The 22,489-nt window shown below is 36.5% G+C and overlaps 1 protein-coding gene across 1 annotated transcript in view; it reads right to left on the reverse strand.

Annotated features, from left to right (window-relative positions):
• Positions 1 to 22,489, reverse strand: part of CFAP74 (cilia and flagella associated protein 74) — a 49,709-nt gene that overhangs the window by 26,797 nt on the left and 423 nt on the right. The window contains 16 exon segments of the mRNA XM_076356404.1: positions 772 to 942; positions 2,871 to 2,960; positions 3,424 to 3,490; positions 6,671 to 6,789; positions 7,916 to 8,089; positions 9,074 to 9,256; positions 10,176 to 10,386; positions 12,361 to 12,518; positions 13,260 to 13,362; positions 14,601 to 14,711; positions 15,273 to 15,446; positions 16,620 to 16,724; positions 18,561 to 18,659; positions 19,426 to 19,572; positions 20,270 to 20,360; positions 21,354 to 21,504. Coding sequence (XP_076212519.1) covers positions 772 to 942; positions 2,871 to 2,960; positions 3,424 to 3,490; positions 6,671 to 6,789; positions 7,916 to 8,089; positions 9,074 to 9,256; positions 10,176 to 10,386; positions 12,361 to 12,518; positions 13,260 to 13,362; positions 14,601 to 14,711; positions 15,273 to 15,446; positions 16,620 to 16,724; positions 18,561 to 18,659; positions 19,426 to 19,572; positions 20,270 to 20,360; positions 21,354 to 21,477 — 2,127 coding nt within the window. The 5' untranslated portion in view covers positions 21,478 to 21,504.

Genomic DNA, 22,489 nt, shown 5'->3' on the forward strand with positions numbered 1-22,489 from the left:
AGGTCTAACACCACACATTTTGTCAGCTCTGCACCAAGTGTCTGAGTTTTGGTATGTTTCTTCAACAGTCTCTGCTTCATTCCCACCCAGGACATTCCACAGGACACAATATTACAATAACTTGCATTCATTCCACTATTGGTTTGAGAGATCTTCCTTCAATTCTTTTAATGCTCTTTATTATTATAGTTTTCAGGCAACGGCCCTCAATGTCATTCTTAGTTTGACTAAGAAGACTTCTTCCCTTGCAACAACAGCTTGTCAATAACTGTGACTGTCCTTCTTTGACAGGAAATTTAAATGAACAGCTCTGAATTTTCAAAGGAAGATCACAGGCTAGTGCTCCCAATTCTCATTACTTTACTGCTAGTTTTGCAACAGTTGGCATTTTTCTGAAGCCCAGGAGGTGGGATTTTTAATGACTCTGTCAGAATCTCTTCTTTTAACTGAAGTATTTTTTCCTAATTTTCATGGACATGGAGAAAATGGGAATGATGACATAAATGACTAAAATGTTAGAAAAAGTTATCATTGTCAGTTCACCACCACCCCCATCAAATTTGTCTTGTGATATTTGTCGGTCTAACAGATTATATTAAGATATGCCAACCCAAACATAAACAAACTACTAAAGGTTGGACCAGATGATCTTCCAAAGTCCCTTCCAACCTGAGCTGTTCCATGATTCCGTACGATTCTACCACACTTTACAAACCACACTTTACAAAGCAGAATGTTTCTATCAGTTTAGGGAAATGCTTTGGAACCTACCATTCTTCCAGGAGATTTTGCTGTTGCTCTGCATGTACTACTGTCACCTGCTGACGTCTGAACTTTAAATCTTGTTCCCAAAGCTCCACTGTTTGTCAGGTTGATGGTCCGTGAAATTTTCTCTCCCACCACATGGCTGCCAAAGTCAATGAGCTCTTTATCTAGTGCCAGCTGTGAGAAGATAAACCATTAATTACTACTGTCCTAGATAGGCAGTAATGTCAATTGAATGAGCATCCCCCTTTTCAAGAATGGGACTTTAAAGTTCCTATTATCATTTCAAGACAGTATCAAATTGCAACATGAACTGTGCGTATCCTTCTGCCTTTTTGTAGAAGCCAACTCATTAAAACAATGTCTTGTTAAACTGAGCCAGTTCCATTTCAGTCCACTATATGACAAGGGAAAAAACAGGTTAAATCCTGTTCATAGTAGCAGCTCGCATAAGTCTTCAGGTAGTTACTCTGGAAGTAGGTAATATTTACATAGCAATTCAACATTGTTGCTCTTGTGTTACAGTAAAATGGTTTGGTTTTACTAGCATCAAGCTGAGAAGCAAGCAGCATTTTACATCATATAGTGACTACATATAGTCACTACAGTTTATAACACATCTTGTCTGTTTCTTTGAGCTACCGTGGTTTACAACCAGTTTAAAAAGTAATACATGACTTCATATAGACTTTTTAATGACTTTGTAACTGGGTATGTGGTAACGAAAGGCTTGTAATTCAAGTTCAAGCATCAAAACGACAAAGACAACTTGGTTGCTTGCTAGTATCCCGCTTACAGCTGAACTCTTCCCACATTCAGGGCGTAAAGAACAGGAGTTCCTGCATGTAATTAGTGCACAATGATGGCATAAATTCTCTAGGTGAAGAAAACTATTCCTCTGATCAAAGATTAATGTGCTGGCTTTCTACTGCATTGTGCATTCTCATCTTCAAGGTCTTTTAGCTGAAAACCATCAGACTCCTACACACATAGTTAGGTTTAAGTATGCAATATCGATGTGGTATCATTCTAGCTTCTTACAAGTGCTTAAAATTAAGCACATCCTTAAATACTTTGCTAGATTGCTAATGTAATAATTATAGCGCGCTACCTTTCAGTTACTTCCCCCCTCCTATTTTCTGTGTAACACATTATTCTTGATCCATTTCCCTGTGCACAAAAGTTTCGATGTACAGTCCAGTGTACTGTATGCATGCAATCTTACTCAATTTACTGAAACGTAATATCACAAACTCCATTAAGACATTCATATGTCTAAAGCCTTTTTTAAATTATGCTCCCATGATACTCAAGTTTTGTATTTGCCGGTCTTATTCCAATACTGGGTGTCTCCTTGCGTAATCTTTTTCCTCTAGCATTGTATACTCTCATCTATAATTTCTTTTGGCCTGTAAAGCCAAAGCTGCTCTTAGCTGTGAAGGAAGTAATTTAAAAACAAAGTCGTTGCTTTTATCAAATACTTTTTTCAAGTTAGCTCACAGGAAGTTAAGGTATCTAAAAAAAGTTAGCGCTGCCTATAGTTTCATCTCTTAACAGTAAGAAAATTCTGTTCTCTGCTTAAAATTTGGTATAGAATTCTCAAAAGATTTTCAGATGCTGAAAGAAAGGAGAGACTATATGCTTTTTAGAAATGCCAGAAAAGATAGAAAGATATTGTGATATTTTTATTTTTGTGTACATAGAAAATTAAAGTTAAGAATAAATTACTGCAGGTCTGGGATGGAATTTCCAAAAATTACAAGGAGAAGAAGATAGCTCATTTCCAGCCACCATTTCTCTTCCCTCCATTCACAATGTAACATTGTGTCATCAATTTCTAAACAGAACTACTTCAGTTAATTCCGCTCTGAAGTTACAGTTACAGTTCATGGTTAAGTAAATCCATTAAGATAATTTTGTATAAATCTCAGTGTAATCTGGGAAGCTAAGGAATGAATCTGGAAAGAGACTCTCCATTTAAAAGGAAAAAAAGAAAGAAATATAAATACCTCTTGCTAAATATTTTCAATAACGTTTATGCTATCTCACATTTTCTATTACTGTTGTTATACTGACTCTGAACATACTTTAAAAAAGTCACTTACAATGCATCTCTTGGCTGTACATTTCAGTGGAACAGAAAAAGAACCTGTCTGTGCCATAAACATGACTTCTCCTTCCAGAGTTTCATTTATCTAGAAAACAAAAACAAAAAAAACCAACCCAACCAAGTAATTTGCAAAGATTTAGCCTATGTAGTCTGATGAAAAATATTTTCACTCATTCTTTGAGTAACATATTAAAATGTATCTCTACAGATTCTACATTTCTGCTTTAAAACAGTCTTTGGTAACTGCCTGGCTAACTTTAGCTAGGCAATATTACAAATCTTTCCGTTTGGAGCAAGTTTCAAAGCATATTCCAAGAACACTTAGTGACAGGCATTTTTCTAAAACTTGCCCTTCAAATATGCCTTACGACAATTTAGCAGAGCTTGAACACGCACACAGTTGTCCAAGTACAACAGTACCTCTTCTAGAAATGTAGTTTGTTTCCATGTTAACAGTTAAGAAATTAAATTAATGATGTTTTTAATCAGACTATTGGATTAGACTAGGATTCTCATCATTGCGTAATTTAGCACTCAGGTGCACTTACCATTGGCTTAAATGTCACCACTATTTCACAGGACATTCCAGCAGATATTTTGCCAGGCGGGTCAAAACTATGGAGATAATTAACACAAAACTCCAAATTAAAGCTATGTATGAAACATCCAGCTCCTATTCTGGTAACAACAGCAGGTTTACTTCCCCCCACACACACTTGGATTAATTACTCAGAAAAGTCAGAATGAGTGACAGATTAATGAAAAGCTACAGAACCCTGCTGCAACTGTAAAACTACAAAGGCTGATTCTTTATTGAGGTTTTACTCAGAAAGTCTTAAAGTGCTTTTAAAAGGCAAGAATTTTTGCCTTCAAGCTACAGACAAAGGGACTGTAGCCAAACAGGTGAAGCTGAGGCTCAATAATATCATCAAGAATAGGGTGGACTAATTGCCTATTCTAACAACTAGGAAGCAGTCTTCTCCCATTGTCATTTTGAGCGTTGCTCTGTAACATCTCCCCTGTCCAAACAGAAAACGGGGCGGGGGGGGGGGGAAGAAGTAGCTGCAAATTAAGAGAGAACGTGCTGCTTGCTGCAAACTGTATCAAAATTATCTTGAATAGAAATTGCCACTTATTTCAATGCCTCATCTCATGGTCTCTGTGATGCACGCAAAATGCCCATCAGAAGACAACAAATCTCACAGTTGCACTCTAAATGAAATTATTAAGGCACTACTGGAGACCTATTCTGCCTGAGGCAGAAAGGAAGCTAGACAAAATAGGTAACTACATGTTGTTAGCCATAGGAATACCTAAGCAAACTGAAACACAGAACATACATGCTAATCACAATTTTATCAAAACAAAATTAAAACCAAACAAAAGCAGGATGAAACACTTTCAAACAGAAAAGGGAAACTGTTCAGAATTCAGGAGCTTAAAATGTGAATAGGGAAACAGGCACCTGTATACTGACCTTCAGAACAGATCACTAGCAGTTTCTCCTGAGAAAGACTTTAAGGAATAGCTCCTTCTATTTCAAATGTTACCTTGATAAAATATTTATGATTTAAGAGCATAGGCTGCCAAACACACAAACACACACAGAACCACTATGCTAAGAACAGACTCCCGTTGCACGGAGATGTAATAATGCTCATTTTAACCGTTAGAAAATAGCTTTTTATTAGCAAATATAGTGTCTGTCACTGATAACAGTTCTCAAGCATTATGTCTATAACTACCTATGCAAGTGATTTAGAGGACAGCTGATACCATGACAGCTTAGATGTAGTGGGTATTTTCAAAATACTTGGTAAAACTATTTTGTAACAAACAATTTATGTATGGTTCTACTTGAGAAAAGATAAGCGTTATACAGCGTAAGATCAGTGTCTACAAATCTGATCTCTGCTGTTCAAATTAATACTATGACAATGGATGATAAGATCTATAGATTATTTTTGCTATCTATCTATCTGGGAAATGTATGGGTAACCAATTTATTTGAAAAAATTGAATTAATTCATCAGACATCGAAAAATCATTGACTCATTTTATTCACAATACTTGATGTTTAATTTGTATGTGGAGAGTACTTTAAAAGGCAATTATATCAAGAAAAGACTTAGGCCTTTCAGCAAGGGTTGTTTCATTTTTGGTCACAAATCAGAGGTGCCGATTTAAAAAATGTAATTGTCCAACATACTAAATGAGAAAAAAATAAATCAGTCTTTGAGAGCAGGAAAAAACCCTCATTTTGTCAGAAGATTAGTAGCTTCAGACTTTGTAATAGAAGTTAAACATGTATTATAAGTGGGTCAAAATTAAATCCACATACATGATTTCAAAACAAGCAAAAAACTACATTCATATTCAGCTGAGCACCACAGCAAGTTTAAAAGCTTAAGTGCTCTGCTGTATTGTGGTCAATTACGATCTCCATTCGTCTGTGACTGAAGTGCTAAACATCTTTGCCAAGATCTTCTACAGCAGCTGCATTCAGACTTTATAGCTCTCAAGTGATTACATTCAGTCAAGAACCGTAGTATGTTCACATTCCAATGTACTCTTATAGGGACTAAGTGGGCAAGGAATGGCTTAGCTATGCACCATAATTTTTCTTATCAAGCTAGCTAGAAATTCCAAGTGCAATCTATCACTACAAAGTGGCAGTGGGTAGTGAGCTGCAAAACTATCTCTGGAGTATGAAATCAGTTACTGTGGTAATACAACTTGTTTATTTCACTGGGGTACCATTAAACAGTCACAGAAATGGTTTCTTCAGGTCAGTCAGCCATGAGTTGAAACGTTAACTTTTTATGCAAGGCAAATGAATTCGCTCTGATGTCTCCTATTTGTCAATAAGCTTCACTTACACACAAACAAGAGCTTTAGCATTTTTTCACTTTTAGGCTAGACTACAATCAACTTTTTTTGATTCACAGAGTTCCAAGTAAATGTATTATTTTCTTGACCGCATTTTTTAGATAAAGGCAAGTTGTGAAAAGTAGTATTTTATATTTTTAAAGGCTTCAAATATCTCCAGAGAAAGCTAGTCTCTGAATTATTCTTAAAAAGAAGCATTTTGGGGATACTTCCATTTGTCTATTTATAAACAGTCAAATAAAATTATCAATATAGTTAAACCGAAATTAATTTGCAATCTCTCCCAACTGGACAGAGTACTTCATTATATAACCTGTCATCAGGATTATATGAATGGACTGATGGGAAAGACCACAGGATTTCAATTTAAGTGCTCTTTGCTCTGAGATTCATTCCTCTATTTCATCAGCTTCTTCACATTTAAACTTCAGCAGTAATCTGGAAATAAGCGCGAATCACGCTATGAAGGACGGCAGCTGGTGAAAGAGGTTTGCCTAGGCTTAAAGGCCTTTGTGGTGGCCTAGAAAGAAGCTTGGGTCCTCTTTTACTTCTTTGTACCTACAAAGAGATCATTTTCCCCTTGTTAAAAGGGTCTGACATTTTTGGAAAAAAGCTTTCTACTTGTTCAGGGCTGGCAGTTACCACGGGTCTATATTGCCTTCCGCATATAAGGGACTGGTGCCTTGCTATCACCACTATAGAAACCAACGACACACAGCTCGGGCTCAGTAAGCCTCTTACTTCTCAGCTCTGAGACACAGTTCCTTTCCTCATCACACAAGAATGGAATATAATAATGTAGATGTATTGACTGAAATCTATTTAATTTGCTACAGAGTTTGGTTACATCTCCTGTTGTGGTACAGAGGTGAAACAAGCAACGAGTCTACAGTTAATTTTACTTACTGAATACTGATGAAGTCCTTGAGCCATTCACTGATTCCCACTAGTCTGCAGAAATTAACACTGTAGGATGCATTTATCAAAACTATCTTCTTTTTGTAGATTTCACCAACATCAAAGTCCTTGGAACACCAAACATATCAGGTGGTGTGAATTACAGGAAGTAGCATTTACACATGTAATGACAAAACCAACCACTTTTACCACAGTTGTGCTCACAGCCCCTACTGGGATCACAGGCCTGTGTGCAAAGTATTGTATAAACCCATAAAGCATTGTCTTGCTCCAAACAAGTCCTTTTAAAGCATACAGCCTATAAAGCCAGGAACTCATGCTTCATGGATGGGGCAACATTATCTGGGTTTGTGCACAGCTAACGCACTAAGCTGCTCTGTCTTGTCCTGCAGTGAATGTCAGAGACATTATGTCACATTCGTGGTCTAATAGAGTTGTTAACAATTAGGCTGTGTGTGGCAAAGACAATACAGATTTTTTTGAACACAGAGCTCGGTGCCACTGTCTTCCAATGGAGGTCTGCTGTTCCTGCACAAGGCACAGGCTCCCAGCTCCTAATAAAACCAGAACGCCATGAAAGCTGTATACCTGGCACATTCATTTACACGCAGACAAGAAGAGTCCTGCAGGCTGACTGGCAGCACATTTCTCTGACACAGAAGTCTTGTCTGATGTGCCTTTTCAAGTACAGAGAAGAACTACGCATAGTGTTATACCTCCTCACAGCACACTTGTTAATTACAATACAGAGATAAACTGCAGCTCAGTTTCCTCATGACCGGTACTATATGATGGTCACTTGCAAACTGAAATCTTAACTGGGCTGTAGTCTGACTTCTTTAAGGACATTATTTTATAGTAATTATGTATGTACAAACTATGTATAAGTAACAGTTACACTGCCTTTTAAAAAGCATGGAACACAGTCTAACAAGATGCTTCATCATTTGCTCACCTTTCTGACAGTATTTAAATTCCCCTAAGTAAAGGAAGTCTTTTATAATTTAGACTTAAGTAGTAAAACTAAGTAGTTTATTTAATCTGACTATAACTTACCTAAGAGATTGCTAGAGAAAAAGGCAAGTACTGTTTCAGGTTTGACTAAAGACCTATTAAAGACAACAAGAATTTTTTTTCCTCCCAGTGCAACAGAATTTTTATTGAGACATCGGTATATACATATAGTAGATACATACATCATCTTTATAGACCCTATGCAGAATGGCCACTAACCTTGAAATGAATGCAACTTGGTTTACTATAGAAAGTACATCCCTTGCATTCACGACCAGACAGTATTTGCTTGTGAAAAATTCCAGTTTGGAATTCCTCCATTTTTTTCTCAAAAATTTCTTTTTTCCCTGCCCTTGTAGCCAGCTGCTTTGGATCCATTTCTTCGTTGGATATCTAATAAGGAACATCAGTAAAAACCACCATGACTATAAGTAAGCTTGATCACAGAATCCGTAGCTCAAAACAGAAAAGTCTGCGATTGAAATCTTTTAGTATCTTGCCAGTCTTTGTCTGTTTCTCTCCGGATCAAACTCAGCCTCCCAACTTCTATATGAAGAATTTAATTTATTCTCAGCTCTCTGTTCTGTAGCTTATCATCATCCCACACCATGACATAATGTTTTTTTTAATGGCAGTATTAGCTCTTCTGCACTTAAAGAGTTTTTTCCCCTCAACTTCTTAAACAAGTACTCATTCAGAAAAAAATCAGCTAACTTCACTGGAACATTGCAGTTATGGTCCAGTGCTTCTTTCATGCAAGTATATGAACATGTACTGACATTATTTCTTGTTGATCGATTATAAAGTCTGCTCTTAATGGTCTTCTACATCTCAAAAAAGCAGTATATGCAAGTATACCTTGGAATAACATTTAAGATCTTAACTACACAATTCCACTCTGTAAGAGTGTATTATTTACTTCTGTTTAGAGTATAGAATACTATTACTTTGCTAGCATATCTTATGCTTTTCTTTGCCTACTATGGTACGAAAAAAGTTGTTTCCACATAAAGCAATCTGTGTTGCCAGCTCAACAGAAAGTCATGTTTAGTTTTTGTTTTCTGTTTAAGAGAACAAACACTACAAAAATAGTGTCAAACAGCAATTACTCTGATTATATTCTCACATCTGAATCTCTACATCTATGTAATAAAGTCTGCATTTTAACTGCAAAATAGATAATTATTGTTTTTAAGCAAGGTTCCTAAAACAGCACTTGCCAGTGTCATTACTTCAGATATATACAACTACTAGAGGGGCAAATGAAACTTCTCTAATTCGTTAATATACTGACTTCACAATGAGTCAATTACAAAAGGATCTCATCCACATTTTTTTTTCTTTTCTATTTCTAATAAGAGATATCGCAACATTTACCTTGTGCAAGTCACATTCCTGACTCCAAAGTCCTGGGAACTCTGGTTCTACTAGGGTCTTGTCCCTCTCTCTCTCATCTTCACCACTTTCACAGAGCACATCGTGAGGTATTTTTTCAGAAATCTCTCCTATGGAAGCAGTTCTCTCACTAGCTGAGAAACAAGCTGACGGAGAGCACTGTGACTTTCGTGAAAGAACATAAGTTTTGAAGATATAGTTAAAAATTACTAGAGGACAGTTACTTCAACAGTTAACAGTTTCTGAGGAGATCTTTTAGTATAAAAATGACAGGTCTATAAAGCTCAGAGGCCAAAGATGACAACTTAGGTCGATCCCTTCTTAAGACACTGAATACAGACAAAATCTTACGTTAAAAGCATCTATATGACATTAACTATATACTATAGGAGGCTAGAAACTAGTCCTCAGGCATGAGAATACCGACTGTAGTTTTTGAATGTTTTGTGTACCACATGATGACCAAGGACTTTGTTGTAGTATGACTATTTCTACCAACACATCTCCCCCACCCCTTTTCTTTTAAATACCTAAGATTGCATGAAGCCACTAGTTTCATCAGGGAATTCAATTCACTCCACCTCCATTTTCCAGGCCAGTAATCCCTGGAATACTGTGCAGATAAAAAAACCCAACCATCCAGGAAGCTTATGTCTAGAGAGAACCACTGTCTCCTTTCTAACACAGTGGAAACCTTTCTCTTGTGCTGACAAGAAGGCTGATCTGAAGCCTTACTCAGGGATGAAGGTAATTAAACAGGAAGTGAATGTACTTTCATGGTTTTTGATGCCTGTTGCGATTCATGTGTTTGAAAATTCACCTCTTCTTACAAATGCCCTTAAAAAACCACCCCACACCAAACAGGACAATGCCTTTATCCATACAAGCACCAATAATCAAGAAAAGGGAGACTAACAGTCATTAAGAGATCTAACGGAGAAATTACTCTGCACTTGTTCTGTACTGTCTGGTACTTAATTGTAGCCTGTGCTATTCACAGGCAAAAGAATTCACTGCCCTGCAGTGAATTATTTTTTGACAAAAAATAAATCTAAAGACAGTTAATTCTTAGGCCTTTGTTTACCTGTGACATTGCTCCAGCTGAATGTTTGCAGATCTTCTCAATATATTGCCATGTTTTCATCCTCCACAGTAAAGAATCCTCAAGTTTACCACCACCCTTAATTGCCTTAGTACAGGACTGACTTTTTTTCTGCTTGCAAATAGAAGCTTTTTCTTGCAAAATTTGAGATACAATCTCAATTTTTCTTGTTTTTTGCTGTTCTCTAAAAGCTCTGTAATCCAATGTGGTAAGAAATATTAAACCAACCATGGTTGTTTACTAATAATATTAAATATTACAGTCCAGTTTCTTTTGAGTCTTTAAGCTAAACAGCAAGTCTTTAAATTGGGCGCAGTGGTAATTTGTGTCAAGACACCAGGCGATTCAGAGGCTATTTATACATTTTTGCAGGCTAAATATACTCAATTACAGTGTTTTAGAAGTTGAGGAGTTGACAAAGCATACCAGTCATTGCTACTGAAAACAAAGTTTTTAAATAATTTTCCTAACCTAGTTAGCTATTTAAAGAAAACTGCCTATCTGAAATCCAGTGGATTTAATAGAGGGAGGAAGAATGGATAAAGGTAAGGACATAAGTACTGAACTTGGAAAATATGAATTCAAAGCTATGTATGACTACAAATTCCATGACACACTGAGTAGTGTGACAAAAGTGACAGTAGATAATTTAATCTCAGTTTAATACCAGCAGTTTAATACACAATTTTCTGCAAGAAATTATCGCACTAATGATTGCTTTTAATATAGACTTTCACCTCCTCAACTAATCCATAAAAATAATTACTGGTTCTAAATAGGAGCAAACAAAATATCGCCTCTCATTTAAATACAGGCTACTGCCTACGGAAGCACTTCAGTGTCTGAATTTAGCCTCACGATGCCCCACTGCAGCAGAGAAATGGCATTGCATTTATAATGTATTTTTGGAAAATCATGGTACAAAGAAGCTAACTGTGGTTACAAAGACATAGTAATGGTATACTGACTCCCAGTGCTATCTGCCTTAAGTATAAAGCCGTCCTTGGTTCCAGCGATCAGTTCTTTAAGAATCTTTTTATAGGTGATATACATTTTAATGACATATGGTTTTAATGACTAAAAAATTATTTTCTTTTGCATATAATTCAGAAATATATATTCAGGCTGAAGTATACTCAGAGAAAACTGAGAATATCCCTTCACAGAAAAGGAGAAAGGCAGTACCCTGGGAGAAATAACTAAGCAGTTCTTCAGCAGATTAGCAGGATGGTAGCTGAAAGTAGAAAAGAACTGCTGTGAGAAACATGACACAGCTAACATTAAGACTAACAAACTGTGATCTCCCTTGGCCTGCAAAGGGAAACAGTGAAAGGGAGAAAGCACACAAGGTGAAACAGATTAAACTTAGAGTTGGATATTTCCAGCAGATCTCTACAAACGGATATGATTATTTTATTAACATGATTTTTAGAACATATTTAGGGATAGCAGAAGCAGTGTTATGCAGCTATCAAGACTGAAGCTTTATTTAATCAAAACTTAAGACTTACTGAACCTTTACTTATTAAATCTCTAACATTTGCTATAGGTTACTGCCTTTGTAGCAGAGCCAGCATGCAGAAGCACATACCTCAGCCACCCTCTGTTTGGTATCTCGGCTCAAGTTCATGTTCTAAGTGGTTAAAAACAGTAATTAAACTTTGCACCAGAGCAGACGAGACAGAGGCACACTCCTATCAACTTTACTACAAAGGCAGAGGAGTAATTTCAATCAAAAAAAAGCACAAAGGAGAGTACCTTGCTTCTGACCTTCCTGCAGCGCAATCTTCCAGAGATTGTCTCTAAAAGCCTAAGAAAGCTGTTCTGTTTTTATAGGGACAGTGTTCAGGAAACACAGAAGTACAGTTACTTCAGGCACCCAGTTTAGGTTCACTGAATTTCCCTCCTGGAGTAGTTTTATCTTCTTTGCACTAATCATAGAACATGGGCTCCTAACTTTGGTTCTCTGAATAATACCTAAGCTAGAAGTTCAAGGCGCTTAAAACAGACTATACAAATATTCTTATACTCTGTATGTGTGATGAGTTCACTCCCTTGAGACAGCATCATAGATGTTATGTTTTCAGAATCTGATTAAGAGCGCCAATATATTCCTGCACGAGCATCAGCAAGCAGCTGAAAGTTTGATATAGATATGAATACTTACTGTTTCTCTTTTTCATGCTCTAGCAGTCGTTTATGGAGGAAAACTTCCTTGGCAACATTACCTCCTTCTGCCAGGATAGCTTCCCTCATTTTCATCTCCTGCTTCTTTGCCTCAAAGGCCATTGCTTTGTTCCAAACCTGGAAAGTTTGGAGTTTTTCCTATGAAGCCATACAAACCACAGTTACATATCTGATTCACATACTGAAGAATATAAAACAGAGAATCTAGTGTTGGTCCCCTTATCTAACTATAAATTTCTGGTAGAGTTCTCTGAAGTAGAACTTACTGGTTTTAATATACACAGTAGTCATGGTGTGCTGAGATGCAGAAAGCTCTGACTAGGTCAGGGCTACTTCTCTACCCTTCTAGCCTGCCCTTGAAATGCTACTCAATGAAACAACGTGAAAAGATACGGTTCTAATCAAATCAATATTAAATTAAGATCATTCCCTCAGATTCTACAGAACATAAGTAGAAGAGCAAAGTAGCATAGCTCAGAAATTCTTAATTTACATTATTTAAATTCTTAAGTAACTGGTTTTCTTCCATATGTTTTCTCCATATGAAGTATTTCTGCACTGGGATCCAAATAACTGGAAATGCTTCTGGCCGAGTTGTCAGAGAACTTATTTGTAGATGCATTATTTTCAAGAGAGTTGCCCTATCAGAACAACTAGATTGTTGACAGAATAAACTCCGTAAGTGTCAAAATCTGCCCATACAAATCTAACGGCATTACTCCTATAGTTAAATTCTCCCCAGTTTCAAAAGAGATTTGGTCGGTGATCTGACAGCATCACACAACAACTCTGCAATGAAAACTGGAATTACTTTCATTAAAACCTAGCAGTCTAACAAGTCAATTTCTTCATTCCCCATCTAAGCCACAGCAGCAGTACCCTATTGGAAGTTATGCTGTTTTTCAGGGAAAGCACAGCTTGTATCCTTCTCTCCATATGCTCCTGAGTTTTCACTTCTTCCTTTGCGTTTTTTTCATGAATTCTGTAAGCAAAGTAAAATCTTTCAGGCTCATATCCTGGAAAGCTTTTAGTATTAGAATGTTTAACCTGACAAGTAGTAATTGTCAATGTCACCATTCTTCCTGTAAGCCTCTGTGTTTACTATGATACTGGGTGTGGGTAAAGCGGAACAGTTGGAAGACTCTTCTATATATGGTACCAGTCAAGTTACAAGTGCCAACAGGTTTTCAACTAGTTTGCTCAACAACTTTTTTTTTTTTTATAATTTTGAATATGAAGAATGTGTTCCACATTGTAACATATGTCTAGTTGCTAAAATAAAGTAAGAATTCAGGTGTTGCTCACATAACCAATATCTAAACAATTACGTAGTGAACTTTGTATGAGCCAACCACTTGTACCCACACTAAAAATAAACCCTAGAAACTCTAAAAGCTAGAAATATATAGGCATGAATCAAATCTGAGAGTATTCCAGCTAATATAATGGTAAACTAGAAAAAAATCCGTAAGATTGATATATTTGATACATTACTCGGGGGGGGGGGGGGGGGGGGGAATCTTATTTCGGTGTTTGTTTTTCTTAATTATTACAAATTTGCACATGCCATCTAATGAAAAATAAACCCACATAGAAACAGTACAATTATTTCAATCATTTTTTCAATTAAGTCCTAATATACGAGTAAAAGTAAGTAACAAATGTTCACACTTTCTTTAGTAGCAAGATAATTCAACACCACAGTAATTATATAAACATAAACCTATGAAAAGAACATTTAATTTACCATCAACCAGGAAAGAACAAGAGCACAAAGAAATGGCCTATCAACCAATTTTACCAGACAGCAAGAAAGCTTTTTTACCACATTTCGGAGGGAATATAGAACGGCAGAATGCAAGTTCCAAACCTGGGATTTAGTTATACTACTTCAAACTACTTCAGTTAATGACACACATATAAAATGTTTCAAATCATTATTAACGCCTACAAGTAGTCAGACCCCTCTGCATCTCATCAAAAAGACAGTTCCTTCAGCTACACGGAATCTGAAGACCATACTAGGACAGTAAGTGGATTTTCTTCTTTTCAAGTCCTTTTGTGCCATGTAAGATTTGAATGCTTCACAGCACTGGTACTGTGGCAGAAGATTTCCAAGTGTAACAGAAGATACATCTAGCAGAAAAATTACTGTTTTTCAAAGACTAAAGGACTGTACACCAGAGAATGTACAATGACAGAAAAGAAGTGAACAATGACCTTGCCATGCTTTTTCTCAGGAAGCATACTGCTTTTTCATGGTTCCTTTTGGCATCTTCAAGCATTTTTTTATGCCTTTCTTCATATTCTTTCTGGGCTTCCTCTTCTTTTCTGCAAAACACAAGCAAACCAAGAGTTGCAGCAGGACTAAAGAAACCTTGATTCCAACATGACGACATCTAAGGATGGGGTTGGGGAGTTTATTAATATGTGCTGAAATGAGGACATTAATCTTCTCCCCCTGCCCCATACAGTCTCTTGTTTTCACAAAACCTACAGACAAATTGATTAACTGGTGTCCTTTTCCTCTCCAAGAAATCTCGATGAACTTGATTATAAGTTCAGAAGGTTTCTGGCAGCCAACAACAATGAAGACACATGCAGTTAGTCTGATCTAATAAACTTCATTTCCTTAGACAAAAAGCATTCACAGTTTTTGTCTTTAGCAAGTTTATTTTCATGTATCAGAAATCTTTACCTGCATAACTGCAAGACTGTGGGCAATTCTTATTTTAATTCCATTTCCTCATAAAATATTCCTGAAGCAACACCCAGCTAAGAAACACAGTATCACTGGTATTTGAATCAGTTAATCTTCTCAACACCTGAAATAGTGAATTGGCTAGAAATCATACAGAACAAGGAAGCAGAGTCTGACTTATAGGTGCTTACTTTTCTCTAGACCGCCGATTTTCTTCTGCTTGCAGCGCTGCTATTTTTTCCTTCCAAATCCGCAATTTAGCTCGTTCTTGGTATTGCATCTCTAGCTCCTCCTCATCTTTTTTAAGTTGCTCATGGAAGATTTCATATTTTCCCTGCTCAGTTTCTGTCTGCCACATCTCAAGCCTTTAAAACAAAGTGTGAGCTGTTTTCACTGAAATACTGACATTCTTTCACTTAAGACTATTGAGTAGGTAAGGCTCTATGGTGAAAATGAAAATCTAGCTATGTTTTATTTTATTTTTTAAATTTATATTGTAAATCATACACTGTTACTGTCATGGGTATTGTACCTTTCAGACTAAGGCTCATATCTAACGGCATATCTCATTGTAAAGACATCAAAAATATCGGTAAAAAAAAAAAAAGTAAAAAAATAAAGCTCAAGGTTCTGTTTCTCAAATTCACATTTACCCAGAAGAAAATATGAAAAACAAGAAAGTTTAGAAAAATAGCTTTTTCTTCAACAATAAACTTCAGCGACAGGCCATAGCTTTTATTCTTCTACATTTTGCTGAAGGAATTTAGATATGATAGGGATACATATAAACAGATTAATATAGCTATTGCTAATAACACAATAAACAAGTCAAGCATTTTAAAGCTATTATACAACACTGCAGCAGAACATACTGTATTCTGGTTAATCACATCTATAAGCTCGTGCTTGTGTTCCTTTGATGTGGTGGCATTAGTAGTTGTACCTCTGGTACCAAAATAAACACACTCGCCTGTTGCCTTCTGCAAAAGACAGTTTTACTCTGTCTTATATAAATAAATAATTTAGTATGTGTGAACAATCAATTAGAAGCAGCAATATTAGCTTAGCATAAAAATGCACTGTACCACTATGTCTCCATCATTCTCAATTTCAAATCTTTTCCTTTACGCCTTATAAAAAACACTAAGAGGCATAAATTAGAAATGTTTATGCTCATTCAGAGATCAGTATCACAGACAGGTCTACTTTAGTCCAGCTTATTTTCCATTTAAAATGAGACCTGTTTAGGTCCACGATGTATGCACAACTCCACATAAAATCAAAACTTCATTTATGTGTGCAAAACTAACTCAGGAGCTGAGCCACAGCAACCAATTTCCTAAGCAATGAACTGTTCAGGCTAAAAGTTGCTCTTAAGATCCTTTGCCTTGCAGTCAACCTCACATGACCTCAAATTATGTAGTTCGGTACTTACAAGCAACTTCTGTAGTGACTAACTTTTGAATCCATTAAACAGCATATGAAGACCATAATAAAGATTGACTCCCATCACACTGGTTTCTCATTCCCTCACTTACATGTTTTCTTTTAGTGTCAAAGCAATTTTCAACTCAAAATCCTTCTCTTTCTCCAGTTCAGTGCACAGTCGTCTGTGCATTGCCTGAAGGCGGGACAAGGCTGCACTGTCAACATTAAAAAGAAACAATCAGAAAGAAATTTGAACTAATAAAGGTTTAAAAAAAAAATCCCCCCCCAACAAGATCAGCAACAAAAAAACCACAGCTTTGAGGCTAAGATTTATGTATTAGAATTCCACTAATTTATGCAGTCACTGATTTAGCCTTCTAAGTGTCCATTCTTCATTCAAAGGCATAGCTTTCTTTAAACTATTACACATTGGTTGAAAATTACAGAGGAGTATTTATTTCAAAAGCACTGATTGGTAGCTTAACGTGACTATTCATTTCTCAGGCTGATAAAAGTAGTAGTATTAAAGAAAATAAGTTTAGGTGAACCTAGACTGATTTTGCTTTTAAAATGGCATTACAATATTCCATGTACTTTGCCTACAATGGCAGCACTGCCACACAGTTGTTTATTTTCCTTCGTCTTCCCTACCCAGGAAAACTAGTAGACAGTATACTACAGAATCAACAGACAGTGAACTGACTATATTCAACATAAACTCCCTTCCTCAAAACAAAAATTGGAAATGGATCTCCTACCTGCAGTTACTACTCTAACTTCAAAATTTTTGTATTGGGCATCAGTAACGCTAATGGTAGCTAGTATTTTCATTATTGCTAAAACATGATGCCTTTGAGCTTCATAAGCCAGAAATTTATCGTCTTCTTACTCCACTATTCACTTGCTAAATATAATAGATTGTGAGAGTTGCTATTTTTCTGCATCTCTAGACCTCACAATTCAACCCGTCATAAGCATAAAAAGTTTTACAATGCTTTTCTGTCTTTGTTTCTTTTTGTTACTGTCTCTTGATCAGAGATCCTGATCAGGGAGTACTAGCACCCATCACAGGAGTCTCATTAGCATTCAACGCACCGTTTTTGTTTAAGCAGCTACTCCATTTTGGCAGTTAACCTACCTTTATCATTCTATCATTCATCGATATACTAACTTGAAGATTAACACAGGTCATAAAATGCAGCTGCGAAGTTTGTTCACAATACACTGGTTCCCGGTACACAAGCCACCCACTTCTTTCTATTTAAACCAAATGTGAAGAGTACAGTAAATTGCCTCCCACTTTATAGCAAAAGTGTTTCAGAACAGCTCCTGTATGCAGGACTACTCCTGAAAGGCATTAATGCATTTCACAACGTAAAACAAACAGAAAAAGAAATGGCATATATATATAAATCCTGACTACAACAGTTACCAGAAGCAAAACCATGACCTCTAAGACTGCCATAGCACATTGGTGTTGGTTCATCATACTGAATAGAAGTGACTGAGACCCTGATAAGCGTAATTGACAGTAGCAGGCTAGGCTGATTTAATAACCTGTTGTTGTTATATTTTAAAATATATGCCTCTTTCCTATCCATTCCTAAGTTTCCACCTCTTTCTGCACTGATTTACCTAACAGAATATTACCTCTAGACCAGAAAGCATAGAGATCAATGATTCCCAAGCCAATGCACCATTATTCTTTATTTCAAAAGGAGGAATTATTGCTGAAAATATGTCAACGGGAAAGTGACTGCAACGTTAAGTGTTCGCCAGCATGGGAGCAAATGCATTGCTCTGCTCACTAGCTGAGAGTGCAATACCCTTTTATCAGAATAGCCTTCCAAGCTAATGCAGTTACATCTTAACCTGAGAATGGCAATGGATTTCATCACTGATCTATTAATATCTTTAATATATGTGCTTAAAAATTCTATCAACTGTTCAACAACATGAAGAGATGAAAACAGGAAAGTTTATCTCATTAATTACAGATAAACGTAGTGGATGCCTGTAATCTTTGGTATCCAGAAATACTCTCTACCTACACATTGCCAGCCTCCTCCTCTTTCTCTATTTCGGTGTCTACATACTCCAGCCGCTTTGTTAGCATCTTGATCTGCAGCTGACAGGTACTCAGCTTGTCTCTGCAAGAAACAAAAGGATTATTTATATTTTCTAAGTTCTTTACTCTTTCCCATTAAACTCTTCCTTTTGGGGGCAAGATTCACAGCTAGGATTCCTCCAACCCTCCCAACTCCCCACCACCATCCCACTTTTAAGACTTTCTTACAAGGTCCTTCAGAAGCCCTTGTTAGTTTCAAGCATTTTCTCCAAAAATCCAGAAAAACGTAACAAGAGTTTATTCTGACTTCATCCAGAGTTCAGTTATTATCAAAAAATGACAACAGCATAAATGGCATCTTTTTACATTAGCTTTCTTCAGATATATTTGCTGCTAAAGAATGTTTTTGTGACCTTAACACAGCAAAACACTCATAGCAGCAGGTGCTCATCTTAAAGTATGTGAGTAACTTCACCAATTCTAATGTACCATTTCCATCACAGTTAAGAAAATGCTTACAATGGATTTTCCACTTGATGTTTCCAACTGACTGTTGAACCAGCAGGATTGTGCAGAAAGGAATTAGCATGTAATTCTCCCAGACCAAACACCTCTTCTCTAACATTCATTATTGTGTTTCATTTTTCCAAGTGTGTAATTAATTTTTATCCTTGATCCTTAATTCTTTACAAGGCTTTGGGGATATATTGAATATATCATATTAAGCAAGTGTTTGCATCACGTAACTTTCCTGAAAATTCTATAAACTCTAATATTTATAACAGATACAGTATCCCGGTATTTGATGGTGATTTATGCCGATGGATTACGTTTGCTTAAACACTAACCTGGCTTTTTGGACCACAAGTTCCTTTTCTTTGGCTATGTCATTGAGCTCTTTTAGGTTCCTCTGTAAGGTTAATATGCAAACTCTATCCGTATACTTCATAGCCTGAATATTATTAACGTCACCCAAATAGTGCTGCAAGCTTTCCCTTTGAATTGAAACACACAATTAACATCGAAAACATAATGGAAAATTGAAAAGTTACGTGAAGTTTGTACGTCATCCACTTCTGCATTTGTGGGTTAATTGTTTTCTGGTTTACTCTTATTCTAGCAAAACTGTTACAAACATGACCAGTATAAATAAGGAAAAAAATGAACATAATCTGTACAGGAAGTTTACATGCATGTACTTAAGCCAAGATTTTTAGACTGGGATATCTAATGCTGAACATTTATACCCACATTTAATGCATTAATTATACGTCTTTGTTTTGAAATGCCTGTGGCTCCTCTGATCATACCTAGGGTTTGCAAATTCTAGTTTTCCTGAACAATAGTTTAAAACTTTAAAGGGAACATTCTAAACTAGTTTAAAACATATTATATACAGCTGATCAGTTTGTGGGGTGAGCTAATCTCTCTTACCATTTTGGTCTGCTTAAATACACAGCAAGAAGAGGTCTGAAGGTTTGGTGGGTGTTTTGTTTTGTTTGTTTGAAATCATTTTGGTGTATTTTGAGTTTCTTTGCTGATAATGGTAACACTGTCAACATTTACTGGCAGTAGGCATATGTGGCTCGGCAACTTCCCATAGCTGCATTAACCAAACCTTCCCTTGAAAAGGTAAGTTAACACTATAAAGTGTTACTGTTAGAACTGGTAACAAAACAACAAGTTAATTACATGCTAGAATCAGATTTGTCTTGAATTCCTTCAGAAGCATCCTTGTTTCCCATCTTGCCGCCACCAGCCAACTCTTCTTCAAGCTTGTATTCTAATAGATATTAAAACAACAGTTTAATAGAGACTTTGAGCTTTAAAACGCAAAGCTCTAGTATACTTGCTGTCAAGTCAAAACGTGAAGAATCAGAGATGACATTTTTAAGCATTACTGCAGCGTATATAAAAAAATTCACATGGCAAAACACACAGGACTACTATTGTACACCTGCAAACCAAAACAGGAGAATGCTCTCTGCCTTCATTACGGAAGTGTCACCAACAATCCAATGTATGTGGAAAAAACACACAAAAAAAACATGGGGGAGGGGAGGAGGCTAATGCATTGACAGATTTCGGCCAACAGTTTAATTTGTTTATCTTACACTACCTTATCCTCCTGTACTGTGAAGACAGAAAATTTTTGTTGAGTATTTACAAATGACAATGAGAAAAGAATAGCCTAAGAACTCTTTTATATATATATAAGATAAACAGAATAAAGATCAGTATTCAGCACTACACCATACATGATAATCTGTAAAATGGTAGATATGTTGCCTCACGTAATATACTGAAACATACTTTTGGACACAATTAGAGAAATTGGCTGCCTATTAAGAGGTATCTGGTGCCAGTTTAGATGTCTTAGAGTATCCAACACCTTCATGGAACTGAATCTGTGGAAGACCTATGCCATTCTGCAGCCAGATGAGAGAGTCTAGAGCACTTCAAGAGGCACTAGATGCCAATGTATGAGCAACTCAATCAACTCCATACAGTCAAATACTAGATTTTTACCATCAATAACTCTGAATCAAAATGCCTTACAGAAGTAAAAAGTAGAGAATTTACTGCTATAGAAATAACAGGTTAGATTTGGATTAGTTGCAGCTGTGTAGTGTAAAGCTAGAGAACACCTACTGGAATCATTGCATTTACTTGGAATATCATTCAACCCTAGAACTGTACCGTTCCCGTCTACTAAATTAGAAGACACGTTAATGTTAGTTCTTTGTGAGTTATCAAAATAATTCACCATTTTCACCTTCCCAGTGTTCTTCCACATTAGACAACTGACCAGCTTTGTCTTCTTTTTCTTCCTCTTCCAGAAATAGTAGAAGAGATTTTTGTTCTTCTTCCTTAATACAACTGATCTCATTATCTTCCATACTGATAGTTCTTTCAAAATGACCACGCTAAGAAAGAGAAGAGCACACGTTTTTATATAAATCATCTCCAAGAACTTGCAATAGTGGTGACTGTATCTTGAGATGAATTAATAGCATTCAGTAAATACTTAGTGCCTGTGAAGTATCTGGATACAATCACACACCTTTACACTAGTCACACATTTTGAGTATCAACGTTAATAAATCTTATAGAAAAGAAAGGACACTGCCAATTTTAATTTTTTTTTTAATAACAATCAGTTCAATAATAAAACAAACCTTCTGAATGTATTTTATCTACTTAGGCAACCACTTTACCCAGAACGATTGCGGAACAACTCCCACAAACACTACTTGCTCTTGCGTTTTATGCAGTTCTCCAATGTTAAATAAACTGTTCTCAAATGTTGATACAATTTATTAGAATTCAGAAAATTCTATGTCATCTAGAATGAGTTATTACCACATGGTTGAGCATTTCATCAAGATCTTACTCATACAGAGACTTGTACATACGATTATTTTTAATAAAGGTGGTGGCTCAGCTTTGAGTGCATTTATGTAAATCCTTTTGCAGAACCCAAAAACATAAACTAGAAGAGAGTATCTATTTTCTCTAGTTAAGGAACAGAGAAAATACACCATGGAATTTGAAGTACTGAATAGACTGAATGGTAAGAACCACCTTAAAACCAAGACAGAATTCCTACACTGGGCTATGGTTGATTTAAGGATGTTAGTGGCACTAAAAAGTAACACAAACATAAATCGAGCTGCCACTGCACCCGTAGCAGCCCAAATACCTTCTGCTAAGCCACTGCACTGTCAGGTAGCACAACTCAAAGGCAACAGCGCTTTGGGTAAATTAGGCCAAAATCTAGAGTATGGTAGAAGGCCCAAAGGCCTCCTCTAAGGAAATCACAAGCCAGACAGCGAAAGCCACGTTGCTTCCACGAGTCCTCACGCTACAGAGCGCCACATGGCGCCTGACCCTCGCGTTGCCAAAACACCA

Source organism: Aptenodytes patagonicus, chromosome 19 (genome assembly GCF_965638725.1).
Source record: "Aptenodytes patagonicus chromosome 19, bAptPat1.pri.cur, whole genome shotgun sequence".
Lineage (NCBI taxonomy): Eukaryota > Metazoa > Chordata > Aves > Sphenisciformes > Spheniscidae > Aptenodytes > Aptenodytes patagonicus.